Source organism: Chelon labrosus, assembly GCF_963514085.1.
Source record: "Chelon labrosus genome assembly, chromosome: 3".
In the NCBI taxonomy this organism is placed as follows: Eukaryota; Metazoa; Chordata; class Actinopteri; order Mugiliformes; family Mugilidae; genus Chelon; species Chelon labrosus.
In genome coordinates, this window is record NC_140339.1 from 27,596,941 (window position 1) to 27,618,542 (window position 21,602).

At 40.9% G+C, this 21,602-nt stretch overlaps 1 protein-coding gene across 3 annotated transcripts in view; it reads right to left on the reverse strand.

Moving 5' to 3' along the window:
- Positions 1-4,265: 4,265 nt before the first annotated feature.
- ccdc102a (coiled-coil domain containing 102A) overlaps positions 4,266-21,602 on the reverse strand; it is a 40,891-nt gene continuing 23,554 nt past the window's right edge. For 2 of the 3 annotated variants that reach the window (XM_084541028.1, XM_084541029.1), the window contains exons 4-10: positions 20,955-21,205; positions 19,686-19,794; positions 17,972-18,088; positions 15,287-15,496; positions 11,181-11,351; positions 10,709-10,812; positions 4,266-9,298 (exon numbers count right to left, since the gene is read on the reverse strand). In XM_084541028.1, coding sequence (XP_084397154.1) covers positions 9,166-9,298; positions 10,709-10,812; positions 11,181-11,351; positions 15,287-15,496; positions 17,972-18,088; positions 19,686-19,794; positions 20,955-21,205 — 1,095 coding nt within the window. In that variant the 3' untranslated portion in view covers positions 4,266-9,165. Of the gene's footprint in view, positions 9,299-10,708; positions 10,813-11,180; positions 12,634-15,286; positions 15,497-17,971; positions 18,089-19,685; positions 19,795-20,954; positions 21,206-21,602 lie in introns of those variants that run through there. The other variant, XM_084541030.1, reaches the window with a different exon arrangement.

Sequence of the window (21,602 nt, forward strand, 5' to 3'; positions counted from 1 at the left end):
TTGACACTGATTAGCTTCATATGGCTTCAAAGATTCAAACATAACTGGATCGAAACAACATGTACGTAGTTCTATGCTGTTTTTACAGATACTGCCATTGAAAGCATTCTTTTGTATAGGTGGAAGAATCAGTGACGACACAATAAATACGAATCAGACCAGCCCAGTTTGATTCCTTTAAACCTGGTTTCCTCAGCAGTTTTAGAAATAAAAGGGAGGCCTACAGTTGTGTAAGACGTGTATTAATAAAAAGAGAGAGGAGGTGGATCAAAACACAAGGCACACGGTAAAGAGAGGCAAGGTGAGCAACTCAAGGTGAAATTTAATGGCAAACTACAAAACAGGAACAAAATCCAGGACTTCCTCCCACCGTCCAAAGACATGCTCATGTCATGGCTGTTTGTGGCTTGAAGAAGAATCAGTGGTGTAACCCTATATAACCTAGAGGTCATCATAGCTTGGTTGTGCTGCAGAGTTGGTATTTATTGGCATCTCTGACAGGGGTATCCCAGAACAGCTGGTATACCAACAGTGGCCTTGGTGAGATTGGTGCTAGAAAGTGGTCCCCATTTGGTTCTGCTTGTCCCTGAGCTCCTAATCCTGACGGCAGCAGCTACCATCCAGAGTAGCCTGGAGCATAATTCTGCTGGTACCAGTGGTCAGTGGGTGGCACTGTACTGTAGAATTCTTGTGTTGTGACTAAGACAAACTTATTGTGGTTATTAAACCAGTCCTATACTGTTCATACCTTTGGCTTTTAATTAGTTCCACACTTTGGCATGGTTTCTTACTTCTCCACTGAGATTACATTTCAGCACACATCTCCAATGTAACTCTGCTAACAATCCATTACATTTATTACAAACCTATTTTGCAAGTTCATCACGGAGGTTGCACATAACCTCGTGTCACTTCTATTATTGCTATGGTCCAATTCATAACTTAAAGTTTCCTCTGTTAAATGTAATCAACACTATGGTGTAATTATGGTGGTTCAGCCATCTGCTACTGTGTGCTATGGGTTGTGCATTCATTATTAGTGACCACCAAACTGATTGCCCTGGAATGATCCAGTCTTCCAGATGTTTATCTGATTTAGGGGAACAGTTTACAGTTATTTGTCCTGTAAACATGACATGCCTATAAATTACTGACCAGTGGCACAGCAGTATTAGCTTTACTCAGTGATCGTCACCACACAGCCAAAATACGGCACACATGCATGTGGGCTAGTTTTTCTTGCAAAGTGAAGGTTGGAATATATATTATGAATACAGTGCCATCCTTAACAGGAAGACTTGAGCTTTCCATTACTACTTGCTGGCAATAGAACGCTGTTATTTCTGTAGTGTTGCAAAATGTGTTGCCCCCGGTCATATTCCTTCCATGGGCCATACAATATGGGTATCCAGAACCCCTGAAGTTCACTTAATTAAGGTTTTGGACAGATCCTCTAATTTTTAGTCCATCTTGAAATTCCTCCAGCCATCTGTATCGCCTAATATGCCAAACAATGCCAGTGTCATCACAGTATTTTCCATCAAAACCTGGATTTAACTAAATTAAGTACGTATGTTCCCTGCATTTTCAGGCATACTTTCACCTACCAAAAACAGTTCACTAATATTAAAACATACTTAAGACAGAAGTATAATTTTATAAATTCTACTGACATTAGTGCACAACATATTGCAATGAACTTGCCTTTAACATGGGAATTTTTTTTAACAACTTTCAGCAAGAAGGTTCTGGGTTCGAATCCAAAGACATTGGACTTGTCAGGTTAATTATGTGAGTGTGAATGGTTGTCTGTCTCTCTGTGTTAGTCCTGCTATAGACTGGAGACCTGTCCAGGGTGTTTTTTTTTTGTTTTTTTTTGCCATGATTAATGAAAGCTGGGTGATGAGTCAGAGCCAGGAAGTGACTGAGAGCAGCGGGTTCACGTTGAGCTTGAGACCACGGGAAGCATATTCCTCCAACACACATTCTAGCAAATACATTAAATACCTTCAGGTCTTTGCGTTGCTGAATGTTGTCCACGCAATTACAGCTGCCTTTTACATTTTAATAGCAGGCTTTGAATATAAACCTCACCAGTCATGACCAACGTCACTCATAGTTTCATTACACAGTCTGATTGGTAAAATCTATCTTCAACAGTGATCAAAGATCACATAATGATTCACAGTGCAAACAAAGTGGCACCAGTACATCCTGTTCACTGTTCAAGTACATGCTGGCAGCCTTCCCAGTACCTGCATCATCACTCAACCAATCAAATATACACTGATCAATTACTAACCTCTATTTATCTTTTATTTCAAAATATTCAAGATAACTCCATCAAAGATTAACATATCAACAACCAATCCTCTCCCAAAGAACAAAATATAGTAATTACGATGGCAAAAGACTGAATTTTGTTTTTAAATCAGAAAGACATATTACCATTAAAATAAATTGTGTAGATTCAGTCCAGCATAATACGTTTCTGACAGTGCACCTTAAGAAAGATCAGATTCAACCTCCATAAACCTATTTCACGTGATAATACACAATCATGTGAGTGACTACATTGCAACTGAACTTTCATACTGCAGCAGCATTCTCTATGAAAAGGGAGTAAACTTGATAAAGACAAGAAAAGGTGACCTTGAGTTGAAATAATTTCCTTTTGTAAAAAATCTATCATGAATCTTTACACACGCCATGAAAGAGGGAAGCCACTGAAGATGAAACAAACCAATGGCAAACAGACCGACAGCCTGTAGTGATGGCAATGCCCTCCGTGTGTCAGGGTCCTTTATTGGCCTTGTCTGCCTGCAGTCACGCTTAAACTGGTTATACCAGAAGAAACAAACATCATCTAAGTGCAGCTCGAGGCCACAATTCAATTCCTTTTCACAACACAGTGAGTAGTTGTCACATTGTTTGAGGCAGTGATACATTCATGCGTACACGTATACAAGGAGGAGCCGTCCTGGTGTGTGCCGTCACTGCTCTAATCCGAAAGGCAGTGGGAAAAAAAAGGATCACAGTGAACTAGGCTCCAGGCTTTGTGTTCACACAAACGCACCCACACACACTATCATCCACAGCGAACAGCTTGAGTGTGTGGGCGCTTTGTGTTGCTTGTCATCTCAAGGGCACCATAGTGAATACTTTAGCAGCTTTATATGTCTAAAGTGTCAATATACTGTTTTATGAACGCACACTAACAAAGCCAGAGATGTGTCTGGTCTCAGTCATTCTGAGTGTTTCCAATACAAGGGTAAAGCATTTACCAAGTCCTGGCTTCTCTCTCAATCATATGTGAGCTAGTATAGTATAGTGTGAGTATCAAGCATTTGTTGCTCTAGCTCCTTTGTCTCAGATTTAATATCATAGAGAATATTCATGCTCAATTAAAATATTCTGAACCATTTTTCGATTGATTACTAATTACATGGTGCTGAAATCACCAAATACGCACCAGCTCAGAGCTAATTGTCAATCATCGACTTTATTTTTCCTCGTGAAGCAGGCAGGTGTCTCTGTAGAAAGGCTCTAATAAAGCCTCTGTGCACTACCTGCTAAGAGCTAAAAGGAAAGGGAGCACTGGACTCATGACTCAAGATGAATGCTAATGTTACTCTGGATCTGCTGAACTGCTGAAGGGGAGTTGTTGGAGGAACAAGTGAAAGGGTTTACTATATTGTTTAGTGCTGGTGAAAGAAAGTTAGTAGTGGATGGAAAGAAATGAGTGATTTTGAGCCAGTGTTAATTCTGACAGCCGTTTTTCATTTTCATTTCGGTGCCTGGTCTGGTCTAGGTGGGTGCTACATGTCTAAGTAACATCCACATGAATGCCAGGTCCAAACGTTTCCCAGCAGAACGTTGAATTGTCACAAGATGGTCAATGTTATTTACTTCTCCCGTCAGTGGTTTTAATGTTGTGGCTGATCAGTGTATACGTGCCAGAAATTTGAATCTAGGCAACAGGCTGTATCGACACTTCACAGGAAAAGCGGTTACAGAAGATGAATGAATGAATGGGTTGGAGTCTGGCGTTTATTGAGCATGATTTAATCCTCTCCAATCCTTTTGTCCACAGCTCAGCTGAAATCTCCTCCCCGGTGTCCCTACTCCATGCTTCTTTGATATGTAGGGAGGAGGTAGCCAGTGAGAAAAGATCAACAAACCGTGAGATCAGTTGTTTAGGGGAGGGATTTATGAGCGTAAGGTTGTAAAAACCACGATGCTAGGGCGTTGTTTCAAAATTTGGTATAAATTGTCGAATAAAGTTTCTAACTGGCAGATATCGGAAAAAAATGTCCAGAGGGAAGATTGAATTTTGTCTGAAGTTGTGCAAAAAATGCAAACTTGTTACCAATATATAAATCTTTTACTATGGACAGGCCCCTCTCTGACCACTGTACAAAGACAGCATCCATCAGGACCGGCTTAAAACAGGGGTTCAGACGTATAGGCGAGTATACAGACGTCCCTTGAAGACCCAGCACACCCTTGATTCTCTGCAAACTGAGGAAAGCCAGAGCACCGGCCCCCATCATGTGCACATTCTACACAACTGAGAGCGTCCTGACCAGCTGCATCAATGTGTGGTAAGGCGCCTGCACCGCGTCCTGCTGTAAGACCCTCCAGCGCATAGTGAGAGCAGCTGAGAAGATAATCAGCGTCTCTCTCCCTTCCCTCCAGGACATCTACAATACCTCTCTCACCTGCCACAACTCCCTCAGTCTGCTGCCATCAGGGAGAAGACTATGGAGTCTTCATCCACCAGGCTGTCAGGAAGCTCAGCTCTCTACCTGCTCTGCCCCCTCTCTCCCCGTTCTGCTCCCTGCACACACTAACTCAGGACTCTATTTGGCAGTAGCTGGATGGTTTTATTCCTTCTTCTTCTTCTTCTTTTTTTTTTTTTTTTTTAAATCTCATATTTAAGTTGCTGCACCGTAGGCCTTTGAGGAAAGAAATTTCAATCCTGTGATTGTGTTGCACATGTCAGAATTGACAATAAAGTTGACTTTGACTATTTGTCACCAAAGCCAAACAGCAACTAGTGTTTTAATTGTAACTGATTAACGTTACATTACCACCATTACCATGTTAGCCATGTTTGTTTTATTCACACTGGTCTGTGAGAAATCACACCCATTAGTGACTGTCAGTAAAGAAACTGTGCTGTATTTGGGGAAATGAGCAATGAAAATTCACTGCTGCTTTCTGGAAAGTGTTCAACCCATAATAACACACGTTATGAATATATACAGTGGAGAGAAGAAAAAAAAGACACAGTGATGCTGTTTCTTTGAATGCAGAGTTGACATTTATAGAACTAAAACAAAAACCACTGTGGTACAGATCATTTATAAAAACCCACCATAACAACATCATAAATAGTAGAAATATAAAATCCTGATTAGTACAAAGTTCTTGGTCCCCTTCTAGTGACAGAGATCATGCCAAGGCAGAGTGACTGTGGAGGGTGGTAGGAGATAAAATGAAAGGTCCGTAGCTTTCACGCCTGCGTCTCAGACTGCTTTCTACTGCTAGAAAAGAGCGCTCTTACAGGTGGGAGATTTAGCCCAACCAAGATTTGCACAATTAAATAATATCTTAAATCCGCAGTGCAGCACCAAGTGTGATCCAAAACTCCCTCCTATTGTTGAATACAGGTCTTGGTCTACAGCCACTAGAAGACGACTGGATGAAATACTTGTTTTTTTTTCCCGGAAAAATACAGTATTTGAAAGTACTGAACACCAGCATATATACAGGATAAAATGTAAAGTTTGGTTTGGTTCCATTCATTTAGTGTAGCTCTGGTAGTGGACAGCTTCCATTACCAGTCTATTAAAATGCCTATACAGAGGGTTCCTACACAGTTTAGTTTCAAATTTTCATACGTTTCCAGACTTCTCTGTAAACATTTCAGACATTTCAAACATTTCATTTTTGGCAATAGCTTGATGGTTACTGTGTCAGTAAATGGTTTCATGTATGTTACATTCTGACTATGCTATGTATGTTAGGGTGTCAAATAATTGTCTGAGGACTGCAGCCATAGATAATGGATCTCATCCCAATCACTCAACACCAAAAGTACAATATACAGTATTAAATCTGCGTAGCTAAAACATTAATCAGCAGCCAGAAACACTACTGCCACCAATACTTGTATCATTTTTACATAACATACCAAATAAATATTCTGTTAATGTTCCCCCGAATTTTCAGTCTCTTTTTTTAGAAATTAGAATAAAAAGTGAGTTTAAAAAGCTCAACGATAAATAATTACATTGTAACGGAGTCTGTGCAGCCTTGTTCATTCATCGTGTCCGCGGAAGCAATGAACACAGTCATAAAGGTATGAGCTTTTTATGGCATTTCAAGAATATCTTTTACATCTGAGATGTCCACAGGTGTGGAGGCATCTCTGCCGCTAGTTGTGTGACGTTCTTCTTGCATTGCTTGCTCTGGCTGTGCTTCTCTCACGGTGTGGTAAATATTTTGGCTGTGAAAAACTTATTGTAAGATTCATTTCTTTCTAGAAATTCTTGTTGTTGTTTTTCTTGTTTTACGAAAGAGACTGGGGCAATAGTCTAGAAACACATACAGTATCGTTTCCCATACTTAACCAGACCTGGACATCAAATTCCAGACATTTCCACGCTGCATAGGAACCGTATATATAGACTGAAATGTAATCGGAAAGTTAAACATGGACCAAACCAACAATGCCACTGATGTCCAGGTGTTAATATGCAATTACAGAGCTGAGTCTGTATGATGACCCAGTCACAGCAGACAAAGACCCTGCTGTGACTTTGCAATAAGTGACAAGCTTGGTGACATCAAGATCACTCTCACTGTGGACAACTTGAATCAGGTGAGCCAACCACTAACCCACCGGTCAGCTGGGAACAAGCTACCACCTCCATTTTACATTATTTCAAATCATTAAAGAGTTACTGAAAGTTAAGAAACAACAGCTGACTGGCAGTTTTCAAGCTCCTTAGCACGGTTACTAAGAGGCAAATAAGTTAATACAGTTTACTTGTTCCACTGATTCTGTCTCCTGACTGTGGACTAAACATTCCTTCTCACTGGAGAACTTTACATTCTGACAGAGGAGGGTTAAATAAAAACTTTGGACTCTTGGGCTCCCCGTTGCTTCCTAAGCAGTGTACATTTGCATCAGATTAACTGACTTGGACCCTGTTGACACCTGGCATTAATATGCCTTGTGTGATTCGGTCACAAGTTTACAACTCTACGTCTTAAAAGTCAGTTCCTTCAAATGCTGATGTAAGCTGGTCTTTAGTGGACACATTCCTCTTTACAAAAACAATAAAAAAAAAAGACATCTCACTGATGGAAACGCTCTGTTCATTTAACAAGGATGTTGGACGTAGCACATGTTTATTTACACACATCTAAAACTCACTCTCACGGGTGGTCATTGTTAGGGAGCAGCTCCAGTCATGCTGGGAACACACTACTTAGAGAAATGATCAGATTTAATGCATTTACAATTTTTAGAATGTACATTTTTCACTGTGAAAGGCGGCTACTACTCTGCAGCGTCATCTTTGAACAAGTGTGTGGTCCACTGTGCCATATTCTGTGCTGGTTGAGTACACTTGTCAGATTATGGTTTCATGTGTAGAAAGCCTTTCCAAACAAAACTCATAAAATGTCCTTGAAATAATAATAAAAACAATAGCCTCTGTGTCAGATGAGTCTCAGATTTGGCAAGGGTTCTGTCATAGTTGAACATATTTTATTATTGTCTGGTTGCTATTTTTTTATTCTTAATTCATGGCAGATTTATAGCTTCCATCTCAGTACAGCTATCCTGCCATAACCCACAATGTGACTGAACAACAGCTCTTTGTAAGGAGTAACGAGACTGACTGGGGAATGAAAAATACAAAGTGTGGAGAGGCATTAAGATCCTGCTCCACTTGCACATATAAAGAGCCTGACAGTTGTCTTGTTTGTTTGTTTTTTAATTGTGCAGTGTGGTATTCCAGTCTGAACCCATCCGCTGAGCTACAGAGATTTTAAAGCGCAGTGACTACAAAGGAGAGTTGAGAATAACTCTGTGCAAATGACGACGAGATGAGAGGCAGCTATGCTTGTTGTGACTGCTGCAGGAGTCTATAAACACACACCTGTGCGCAGGGCAGCGGCAGAGCACGACTACCCTAACGTAGCAGGGTATGCAAGTGACGTGGTCGGCACAACACACATTCAGAGCTGTAGCTTCCCGTCGGGCCAGAGACTGTCTGCTACTTCGTAATGGTCTTAGTGAAAGCAGCATGTCATTTTTGTAGTGTGCTACCAACATTGGTGGTTAACTTGAAATATATCTTTGAAATTTGGGACAAGAACACACATTTACAAATATGAACAGAAGCACGCATCCATCACACACCTGGTCTTAAAGGGATACATGCGCACATGTTATATCTGGTCTAAAGGGGTTAAAAGGTGGCAGAACATTTTAATAACGGGTCGAATTCAAAAGCTCTGATATTCCCTTGAGATATACCAATAAACACTTCTAATATCAGAGAGGCATATAAGGGCTTCTCCTTATAACTCACAGTACTCATAGGTACTGCTATGCGGTGCGTTCAGATGCCGAACTGTAATACTTGTTATGAGATGAGGTAAGAATGAGTACATTGAAAGGATTATACATGAAGGCCTATGCTAGAGTGGTTGTGTGGAAGTCTGTTAATGAGGACCACCTTTGATTCAGTATTACTGTCAGGTTGCCTTGTTAATGTCGCTCACACTCAGATTGAGTTGCTCTTTGTCTTTTGATGCATGTACGTCCAAACGCGTACTTGCATGGTCGCCATTAGCGCTAGGTGTTTGCTTCTCACATTGCCGTTGCGTGTCTCTTGTTAATTTATTAATGACACGGCCAGCAATCAAGTGAGGTTTTTAATTTGCATCCCAACATGGCTTAATCTGACTCAAGATGAAATGTTTCCCCACGATGCAGATGCTGGCTGGGACAGTGTTGTTCCATGTTGCAAAATGTTTCCAGAGATAAAAAAAGTTTTCTCCCAACATCAACAATATTCACCTTCCTTATGTGACTTCTGGTAATGTTGTAACATATCTTGTATCACTCTGTGTGTGTGTGTGTCATGGGATCTGGAGCTGCAGTTTCTCCTCCTCCTCATCCATGTCACTGCCGGGGCCATCTGGGCTTTCAGGACTAAACCGAGCTGATCGCATCTTCCCAAACAGGCCAGGGTTCTGCTGCTGCCGCCGCAGTCTGGGAGGAGATAACATACGTTGCTGTTATACATCATACACAGTGTGTGATGTGAAATGAAAGGCTAACAATGTAGACTATGTAATGTTGTAATACTGCAGATCAACAAGAACTATTCAATACATCACACTCACTCTTCTCATCACCAAGTCTCACACTAAATGTGAATAAGTTACAACATTTTAACAGCTTTATGCATCAAAACCGAATATACAGTTCACATACATTTAGCTACCGCGGGATTCGGCAGAGGGTGACGATCAGTTCTGCACTGACTGTATCTCATCAGTCAGGTAAACCAATAGGGACACTCGTCGGAGGAGGAGCACAATAACGTATCCGGATACAAAGATCAGTTCTGCCTTTTTCTCTGGAGCGTCACCATGTAAGTCCATGTACTGCTGAGAATGGATGGTGGCACCCTCCAAAACTGGCAAATCAATTAGTTACACGTCATCCTGTATGACTTCATACACACTGACTGTATGTTTTGTGTCAGTCTCCGAAGCCATTGCCACGCCGACATGCCTGTCACTCCTCCACAGAGCAAATTCATGAAAGCGCTCTGTTACTACGGTAACCTGCGAATGGCAGGCCGGTGATTGGCTGCTGGGCGCAGGAGCAAGAACATTGGGAAAATGGAGAGAACGCAGAGGGAAGGGCAAAGAGAGGGAAGCTGACAGTCGTGCAAAGCTGATAGTGTGAGAGCCACACACGTACACACGCGCGCGCACACCCGCACGCACGCACACACACGCACACACGCACAGAAGAAGCTAATCTTCGAACAGTAAGAGAAGGCCGTGCAGTGTCTCACAGCGATCCTGAGCAGTAAGCTTTACATCTTGAATGTGGTGTGCTTTCAGTGAGTGCCTTTATGGATATTCAAGTCAGTTGTAGGGAGTGCCTTATTGGAAGATTTTTGTCTTTTTGTATCCTATACTGACTACAACTGCATTTTCATGGCTTTAAAAACAAAAATGCCAGAAAGTTAAGTAGAAATATACATATATATTAGCTAGCAATATATTTATGAAGTAACCGCAGTAGTTAAAGTTGTAGCTCTAGTGAGGTATTAATTTCAGCTACTAAAAATCTGAAACTGAAATATTGCATTCATTCCTAGACCAATGGTCTCCTTGGAGAGATACATAGATCACACTGCTAAACATACAGTTTAGGTCATTAATGTGCATGACTCATTACTGCACTTTTAGCTCTGCTGCAATATCTCCTGTGTTTCCTGTGCCCATCTTCACATTCCCTGCCATGACAATATAATCATCCATTGGTAATAGTCATTACAGTTATTAAGCTTTACAGTCAGACTGCCTCATGATGAATCATTAGATTAATGGTACTAACTGTTTTTGTGTGTAGATGCATGTTTATATCACCAGTATGTCTTACCTGGACTGTAAGTGTTCCAGTTGTACTTGCAAGTTCTCAGTCTGCTCCACCTGCTCATCCAGAGACCTCTGAAGCTTCCTGGTCTGGTTATGAGACTCATCCAGCTAGATACATGTGAACACACACAACATTCTGATTTGTAATAAGCACAAGCCCAATTCTCTACAATCTGTTAGTTGAGCCTTGTTAATAATCGTATAAAAAAGGCTGTTGTAGCCAACTGGAACCTAAGTCCTGGACAACGTGTCAATCTCCCCAAAAACAGTTGGAAGACAGAGTCAGGCTGGACCAGACATTCAGATCTATGGAACAATAATAACAACCTAACTCTCCAAAGTAATTCAGAATATATTTATAATGCCCTTTAACCAGAACATGAATGGTTGTTCTTGCAACAGGTGAACATCAGGTTTACTAGGGGGCTAACCTAGCAACCACGAGTCCACCAGTACATGTATAACCACGTTCCTACCTCATCCTCAGCCTGCCCCAACTCTTTCTTAAGCTCCTCCACTCTCAGTCGTAGCTTTTTGACTTCAGCTTCATGGCTTTCCACCCTCCGGTTGGCGTGGGCAAGCTCTGCAGTCTTCTCCTGGAATTGCTTCTTCAGCTTACTGTGGACATGACGTAGGTCAGCCAGCTCCTGAGGACACCACACAGACAGAGAGAGGACAGGCTCAGTGACTAATGTCTACGCCACAGACGTTAAGAGCCCATTCTGGTCAACTAGTTCCTCTGTATACTATTAAACTAGAATTAATGTGACTGAATGAATAAACATTGTTCGGTTTAGAAAAGGCCACTGAATATGTTGTTCAAGCTGCCATGTTTTCATGAGTCCTACTTACCTTTTAGAGTTACACAAATTTATACCTTTATGAGAAATGCTGATAAAGATTCACTTTAGCAGAATTGCTGTTTGCTCATTGTGTATTGTACATACATTCTGCTCTCCACCCCTGTTTTCAGGAGACAAGCAAGCTATGACCTACCTCTGAAAAACCAATACCAATATCCAAGAGGAAACTCTCAAACATTCTTTTTCATCTATTTATCATGATGGAATTGCAGCTAGCTATAGTAATATTCAGATATAAGCTGACAAAAGGCTCTACTCCACAGGTTTTCACTGGTATTAGCTGAGGGAAGTCTGAACTTGGAGCTAATGGCGTCATTAATAATGCACCATTGTCATTTACTGCACTTTCATGTACTTTGATGGCGTTGATTCAGCCTCTCTCTGCTGTCTCGCATCTAATGGCTCCCCAGACAGGGCAGCTTCCAAGTAGCGTTTCTGAACTTCCTCTGCAATTCGATAGAGAGAAAGCAGAACAGTAGGAACCGTAACGGGCAAGCCCAGATTACGGAGTGAGAAACGTCTGCATTTCTATACAGGATATCTGTCTGCATGATCCACCTTTCATGTTTATTATGTTTTGAATATTTTGCTCTTTTCATTGTCAACACAGAATTTGGTTTGACTTCTATCCAACCAATTTAATTTAAATGAGAGTGTAGCGGAAGAAACCTAAAACCCACAAAAGGACAAATCAAAGAGTCCAACATGTTTGCCTAAACAGTTCTTTCATTAAATACAAGCTATGGTCAGGACATAATTGTACTTAAAACTTTAAAGACTACTTTGCTGTTTTATTTTTGAGTTAGTTTACCTATTATCAATCTTAGTACAGTTAATTTATTTAGGATTATTTATGTGAATACAGTTAGAGGCTGACTGTCTATATTCTAGAGCCTACATAATTCTTTAAAGAATTCTTTTTTGTGTGCTTATCTGTTTGTTTCCAATTCCTTCTGTACAGCTGCATCAGTCCAGTCTCCATGCAGGTTCATTAAAGTTTCATCTACTGGCCAGCATGATATCCCAAAATACCCACTTCCTGAGAAATGTGACAGCTAGAAAAAGGCTGCTGGTGAAAAAGAAAAAAAAACAACAACAGCAAAACGCATCTTGACATACCACCAGTGAGCCAAAATAAATCTTATTTGTAAAAATTGGAGAACATGAGATTAGATATTATTCAGATACAGTATCTGAGCCGGGAAAACAGAGTCCGTGCCTTCTTTTCAACAAAGTCCAAATGGAAATATTGTGACAGAGTGCTGTGGTGCTAAAACCTACATAAACTGGTCCAAAATCAAAAAGTGATGGATGGACACACATTACTGCCCTGAGCCGTTATCTGTCAGACTAAAGATTTAAAAATCAAAGGGGCTTCTACTTTACTCCTTAGAGCAGACATGTAGGCCAGAGACATCAATATTCCCCACATCATTTCAAGACTATGTAATGAGTATATGAGAGGGCAGGGGAAGAGTAAAGACACAGGAGGGAGTGCTGGAAAGCGGGGGTGAGAGGCTGGGAGTCCCTGTCTGTATTAAACATGGAGTACAGAATGATCTATGAGCATGGATGTATGCTTCTGAACAGTACAAGTCTGCAGGACAGTTCTGGGTTGATGTGTGCATGGATGTGTGTTTGCATGTTCATTCAGTGTATGTGGGGCTATGTGTGTGTTTTTATGAATTTATGTGAAAGCACCAAAGGAATACTCTGCATGTGTGTGTGTGTGTATTTATGTGTGTATTATAGTCCATAACCCCCTCTGTAATATCGCTGAGATGCTGTCTTATGGAAACTTCTCCCTTCTTTTAATTGCAACGTTCAGTCTTTGTTGTTGTTTTGCTGCAGCCTTTGCCTGAGTGTATTCCTGAGTGTATTCCGTTTTTTTTTTTTTGGTGTTTAATAAAGTCGGTAGTATCGAATGACGATCTCCCACTCCGACTATCACCTCGCCAAACATCCACATTGCATCATTTACAAACTGCTGTCTGACTGACTTCATTTTCCAGAGTAAAGTACTTCCACACAGCTTGTGTGTTTAGTGAAGTTAGTCGATTCTTTTGGCAGCTTTGACGCAAGATAACTTCCACTAAAACAGAAGAGGAGGAAGTCGTTTTGATGCTACAGGGATGCGCTTTTCAAGTACAGCAGATGTAAAATAAATAACTGCAAAAGGTCAGGCTAGGTTGAAGCCCAGTACCGATCCGATCTGATCATTTTTAAAATGACTGGATCTGCCACGATACCGATGTCCCAATACCGTTCAGAACATCCCTGGTTGTTGCTGCTACATCTCTTCAGATACAAAGAATAATATAGACAAATCCAGTGGCGGCTCCTTCCAATCAGGAAGGGTAAATTAACTTTAAAGAACTACTTGCAACTACTTGCAACGGAAGACTGACAGGGAAGTCACCTCGTGTTGAATGAGAGCCAAAAAATTGCATTAGAACACATTGCAAAGACTACAACCTATGGCCAGCCGGCACATAGCCTACTGTATGTGCTGCGCAAAAAAATTACTTTTAGGTGAGAGGCTAGGAAGACAGGAAGAGCTACAAACCATTTTACACAGCAGGCTTCTCCTGAAACATGCTGATCAGTTGGTGTATGGTTTATTCATTCTAGATGATCACGTCGTGAATATATTTCTGTATTTGATTTCTCAGATTAGATAAAGATGTCAAATGAGAAGATCCCTCTTTTTACTCATTTTCCAGTTTTCTTCTCTAGCACTGGTTCTACAGTATAAGCTGATGAGGCGATCGTAGCGATCTCTCTCACTGACTTTGTCCCCAGTCACTTCAACATCAGCTGAATGTCTAGTTGAATAAGCTGAAAAATCCACAGCTGATTTAGCCACATCGCACACACACACACACACACACACACACACACGGTACTTCTGTTGTCTTGACATACACAGTGTTATTTTTATTCACCACTTGTATTTGGTGGAGACCTGCTCCTATTCTTTCTCTGATGAAGAGACCAACTGCGGTATAGAGTACATTGCCTGATGAGGAGGTTTAAGTGAATATAATTAGCAGGGTTTCCCTTGTTGTGATAACACTTGAGTGCAACCCGACACTGAAATCAAAAGATTCAATAATATTAAGACATTTATTGTGGATGCACAAATGGTGGCATTGTAAATGTACCGATCTCCATAAATAAATAAATTGCATGGACAAGGAAGCTGATAAAGTAAAACACAGGCTATTACCATTCTGACCAAAATTCTCTTGATGTGTGACATACCCAAGATTACAAAACCTGTAAAAAGCATTTTCCCCAGAAAGAAAGATTTGGCTTAACTAATCCTCCTTCAAAAAGCTGTTTGAAGGTTAAGACTCTCTTTTATTGATCATGCATAATTTGCAGGTATGTGTTCCCATGAGCTTTCAGAGTCTTGTCTTAATCTCTTGTCCTGTTCAGATCAATACGGTTGTTTTTACACTATTACTAAAAACACAATCAACCTTTCCCATTCTTTTTTTTCTAAGAAACACTCACACACAGCTACACACACATGGAAAGAAAAATGGAAAGACAAGATAAGGGAACAAAGTCCCAATATATAACAAGAAGTTTTCATTGTGTATGTATTGGCGCATTAAGAAAATACATTTTTTTAATAATTGAAAAACGTGAATTAAAGCATCCACAAGACTAATGAAAGCACCTAAATGAGTAAAAGGGACTGTCCTGCCCACCTTGTTCCTCTCGAATAGCTCACTCTGGATAGCCTTGAGGTCAGTGTCGAGTGCAGAGGCAGCCTGCCGGCGTTTCTTGGCCAACTGCTCCTCGAGATCTTCAGCCTGAGCCCTCAGTTTCTTATTGTCCCTCTCCAAGGCCAGTTTCTCCGTCTCCAGGCGCTCCCTGCGCCCCCACTCTGCAGCATTCTCCACCTGCAGCCTCTCCATCTGATTGAGAGGTACACAGCAACCATTATATTAGAGTAGAATGTTCCATCAATGCTGATGGTGACGTATAAGTTAGAGAGTGGTTTGTGTTGGCTAAATCAGCTGCTCCAGTTGAACCATTCATATCGTGTCAGTATAGTGGATATTACAACTACAGTACTTCTGCAATGGCTTTGATTAGTCCTGCTCAAGGCAACTTTGACCACACCCAAATGTACAGGTCAGTTTTCCTCAATTTTCCTGGCTCCATCCTTTGTAGGAGCTGCATTACTATGTGACTACTGCCCTAAAAAAGACCATTCACGGATGACACTATTATAGTCAATATCACCTGATAGAACTGTAGTTATGCCTTTACATATCTACACGTGTGGTGCCCCTCTTTAAAAGGGTCACTTTTTATTATAGTCCCAGATTATTCAAGAGAGAAAAAAAAAAAAAAGAAATAATGGGTTTTAGTGATATTCCGCGGTCTGCGCTGTCGCCGTTGTTATCACACTAGAACTGATGTAGAGAACAGCCAGCAGTGTTTTAACAGCATAGCTAAGGCAAGCACCTAACCTCCAAATTGCTCCCTGGACCCTGGACGCTACCCCAAGACTGAATTGCACTTTATATTTATAATGAGTGAGTGGTTGGGTTTGTGCATGGCTGAGGCAGGGAGTGTAAGGGTATGTGGATGTGGAATTTATATGTGGGTTCGAGGGAGGTAGGGTGGCAGTGTCATTTATATGCTAATGTTTGTAGTCTTTTTATTAAGGAGAGCCATGGTAATTTCGTTGTATGTGTACAGTAGTCATTCTGATTGTGAATGTGTGAACGAAGTGAATAATTCTTTTACTTCTTCTCCTTCCAGGTAAAGCCATTCATTGGCTTTGGAAGCTGTTTGGTTTAACTGAACTGCTATATAGTTTGTTTCCATGTAAGGCTTTTGCGGCTATATGACTATGACTGAGCAGTAGTGTGTGTAGTTGTCCAGAGTTTGGTGACATATGTCTTAACATGCGAAACAGATCAATAAAGTAATATTACACCTGCAATCTTGTCACTTTCTAAATCTCGTAGCTGGCACAGGTGTATTTTCTGGAACTGTGCTACAATGCCCACAGATCCACCAGGTAATGTGCACTCTTGCTGAAGGACATTGCGCTGTCCTTATTGTTTATAAAAATTTCAAGGTTGTAGGAAGACTACAACAGCTACAGAACCCCTGAGTATGTATACATTGGAGTATGTATGGATCACCCTGGCCTTGATCCTCTGTGTATGAATTAATTGTCACTATAGGATTCATCTATGGGGAATGGGTCTTTACGTCTCAGAGCAACAGAAGAGTAAAGACACTTTTAGAGTAGTGAGGGACATAGACGCCATAACGTACACAAGCAGCCTGCACCGGTGCGAGCCATTTATACTTGTACGCTCATCAGTCTGGCTCGCTCTGTAAAAACGCTAGTTGGCGCTGTGTCCTTTTTGTCAGTCGGGATTTGAAATTTCGACGAAGACGAGTCATACAAATGTCTGTATCTCCGAACCTCCTCAGCGCTAGGGTCTGCGCTGTCGCCGTAGCTTCTGCGTCGATTTAATGCAGAAGTCTAAACCGCCTATAACAGTTAAAGTTGACAGCTATTACTGTAACACAAATATGATAATGGAAGAAAATACAATAGGTTACTGTTTGCACGATGTAGGTCACAGTTTACATTTCCAAAACTGTAGCCCCCTCCCAAACAATGTATAGTTCTGGTTATGAGAAGTGGAACCACTGAGTTGCACTTCCACATGTGTTGGAGACGAAAGTTAATAAATCAACAGTTACAGAACATAGAGAAGACATCTGAGTAGACTGTGTGTAGGAGGCTGAACCAGAGAGAATTCTCAGCCCTTCTGAGACACGCCAACATAATGCATATTGGTCGTCGCAACACAGACCACAAGTGCGTGTCAAGTTACGCTGGATGTACGCTGTAGAAGTGATACGCCACTATAAACCAAGCTAAAATCAATGAGGCGGTCTGTTTGCATTCTCAGAGAAGCCAGTACATGAGTACATGAATGTAAAAAAAAATCATTTGTTATAATTACTTTTTACCTCCACTAATCACTTATTCAGATTCAGAGAACTTAGGTAAAACTCTGAATAAGGACCAGGTGAATGAACTAGACAGAAACAGACGGAACAGGTTTTTGTGTTTTTCAGTTAAGGTGTAAGAGTGTATGGCTTAATACCATGATACCATGTATAGTCAGTTATCATTTACTAAATGTAGAGAAGTGTCTAAGACTACAACTGTGCCTCCTGGTCTCAAATTTGGATTTGTCATGGTTTTGGAAAACTAAAAAAAAGACCTAAACCATATCTGTAGTCAAATGATTCAAGAACATCTTTCATTCTGCCTTTATGCTGTTGCTGCTGCCTCTAGCTATTGCTCTCTCGTACACTCCTTTATCTGCTGCCCTGCCCTGCCCCCTCACCTCAGCTCGTAGTTCAGCTAGCTTCTTGTCCATACTGGTTCGAGCTCCCAGTTCATCCTCCAAGTCTTCAGATATGCGACCAAGTTCATCCTGGTGCATTTCCTTCAGCAGGTTCAGCTAAATAACATCAGGGGAGAGAAAAAGGGTCCAAAGGTCAGAGGGCTGGGTAATTTATTTTGCCTTTTTTTTGTAAATATTAGAATAAGTCTTGGTGAGAAGAAAAAACTACAAGAGCAATGAATCAGTAGTACTAAACCATTAAAAAAAGAAAAAAAGTCCTTTACGCTGCTTATTCTGAGTCTTAAAAAACACCAGCAGTGAGTGCTTAGAACTAGTATTTTGGTGGTATTTAAGTCATGTTCTGATTCAACAAGCATTAAGGTAAGGTCTTCTTTATCAAACCTTTTCATCCCTCCTTCAACACTTCGACCTTAACATAAGCAACCATGGTTGCTTATGTTAAAAAATATCAAAAAAGATTTGATCACTCAGTCTTTCAGTGAGATATGTGGCTGCTGTGTGCATCACTTTACGACTATCCTCTTTGCAGGTCTGGACTGCCCCCGAGTGGTGTATCACGTACACTGTATATAGCCCTGACACATATGACGCACACAAAAAAGAGCTAAGGTGCAACCCTATTTAAGGCCCCTGTGGCTATGGACATGTCAAAGGAAGCCCTGCTGTTCCTCAGGGTCAAGAGGACAGTACATTATGGTGTTTCAGCTCAGCTCAGAGGGCTTATGTTTTATCTCTACTCTCTTTGGGTGCCTCTGTGTTTAATGCCCCAAGAATTTGACAATGAATTGAAACATTATGAGTATATTTGAATATCTTCTCTTCTTCTTTCCATCTATGCAAGGCACATATTGAAGATTGTCATGGGAAGAAAGGAAAGAAAGCGCAATAAAGGAAATTGCAGTATGTCAAAGAAAGGAGGTCTTTAATTGGACATTTTGTATGGACATGCATGATTTGATATGATTTAATATGATTGGTACAGTTGAATCCGAACATCTGATTATTTACATATCTTACATATCATGAAGCAACATTAGCATCATTTAGTAGCAGTCTGTAGATGTACCGTGGCATTTACTGATGACACTAATGCAGTGCAACGTAAATTATTCTTACTTAAAAAGGCAAATGCACATCGACAAGGCTCTGCTTCCGTGCTCAGGTTGTACTGATTCACAGCAGCATTTTCAACTTGTTTTTGTCAGCATTCTAACATACTGACAATGATGAGCACCTACAGTATTGCAGGTTTAGCATGGCATTTATTTAGCCGGAAATTAAACTAACAAGTAGAAATTTGACCAGATAGAAAAAGGTCTGAATATCAGAAAAGCTGCAATGATTTATTCTGAGGGTGACATGAAGGACTGAACCAGTGAGCCCTTTTGTTAATTGCATCTTGAACGGTCACAATCGTGTTTAAGGTGACATTCAAAATGAAGGCCAAGTCTGAGCTGAAAACACATTAGCGTTGTGGCTAGTGTGTGCTCGGCTAGTGTTAGCCTGTTGCATTCTATAATTGAGGTAAATAAATCCCCTAGTCACTACAAACTTAGACCGTCTGTAGGAAGACCCTTCTGTCAAGACAGAAAGTAGAAGATAGATTGTGACCCAACGTGCTCAGTAAAGCAGAAGACTCATGCAGACATATTTTGTTTTGACTACTGGCCTGTAAACTACATGGGTGTCTGACCTGTTTGAGGGCTTCCTGTTTACTCTTGCTGAGCTCCTCGTATTTAAGTTTCCACTGAGTGAGTTCCGCCTCCAGTCTCTCAATGCTCTTACTGAGAGCCAACTTGTCCCTGGGAAAGATACAAAACACAACACACATTAGTGATCTGAAACCAGAGTCTGCCTGCTCAGGTGGGTTATTGTTAGAGACAGCCAATGTCAGGAACATTGTGCCTTGTTGGGACTGGTCAAAAGTAGTTTTCCTCGATTGATTGACTGGTTGATTGATGTATACATGATTGTGCTCTGTTGCACTACATATTACAAGGGCTCTTTTAGGATGACTTAATGGTGAATGACATAACATATTTTTTTCTAAACTGACATTTCCCATAAGACAACCAATATTTTATTTACACTGGTTTTCTCAGAGCCACAAAAGATCAAATATGATGTTGATGCGGAAAATTCCCTTAAAACTGATGTCCTTCAAAGCAGACGTTCCCGTTTTATTACTTTATTATGTTGTTAAAACTGTATCATTATTATTGATGAACAGAATGGACCATAGCAAGTGGTAGTGTACACAATTTCAATTGTGTATTTAAAACATACACCTTCCTAATATTGTGTAGGTTTCCCTTGTGTCTCCAAAACAGTTGTGACTCATCAGAGAATGGACATGGGCCTTCTGAGGGTGTCCTGTGGTGTCTAGTAACAGAATGTTGTTACTGGGGGCCTTTGGGTCCTATGGGTTGAGGGGAGGGGCCTCTGTGGATCATCCCACAGATACTGGATCAGTTTGGGATCTAGTGAATTTGGAGTGAATTTTTGAGTTGTTCCTAAACTATTTTTGTGTGTGTGTCTGTGTCAGGCTGCATCCTGCTGGGGATGGCTGCTGCCATCAAGGAGTGTCATTGCTATGGGGTGGGCGTGTCTGGTCTGGTCTAGGTGGGTGCTACATGTCTAAGTAACATCTACATGAATGCCAGGTCCAAAAGTTTCAAAGCAGAACATTGAATTGTCACAAGATGGTCAATGTTATTCACTTCTCCTGTCAGTGGTCTTAATGTTGTGGCTGATCAGTGTATTGTTCTGTCGTTTATTTTTCTTAGAATGTACTGTACTACTTATATTCATACAGTATGTTATACAAATGTAGAGGAGGAGTCAAGTACATTTCCCCCTAAAAGGTAGCAGAGATAGCAGATAGTATCATCGTGAAAGTTACATCCCATTATGTTCTTTCAGATATCATATCCATCAGTTTAGAATTTTCCATTTCTCTTACTCTCTCTCTTTCAGCAGGACTTTCTGTGACTCATCCAGGCGAAGCTGAAGGGCGTTAAGTTTGCTGGAGTCATCCTCCACCATGCTCATGTCCTCCCACAGCTGCCTGCTGCGTTCTTGCCGGCTTAGTCCGGAGGACGAGCGAGAGCCGGCCACGTTAACGTCGCTGCTCCCGCCATGACTGTTCCAGGTATCTTGAGCGTCAGCGCCTGGGCTCCTGGGACACAGGACGGATTCCAGCAGTTCCAGGTCCTGACAGAGCGGGAAATAAGGCAGGAAAAAGGAAAATTAGATATGTCAGTTCATATCAAAGGTATTGAAATCCAGATGCCACAATACAGGGAATCATGTTGAGTGCACTGTCAAAGCCAAGTGACATTGTTATGCCTGTTACACAACAACAAAAAATATCAGAGATTAAATAAAAAGAGCTACCCTTAAATTCAAACAAATACAGGCATATAAAAAGGTTAGAGTAGCAGTATAATAAATGACTACAGGAAAGGGATATGCAGATTTAAATGAGATGGATGAAACTAATTGTCTATTAACAGTCACTGTAAATCCTATAAGCATCTGCGAGTGAAGTTTTTTTCACTCTCGTCTTTATTGATTCACACTCCTGCAATATTCATTTGACAAGCATTCT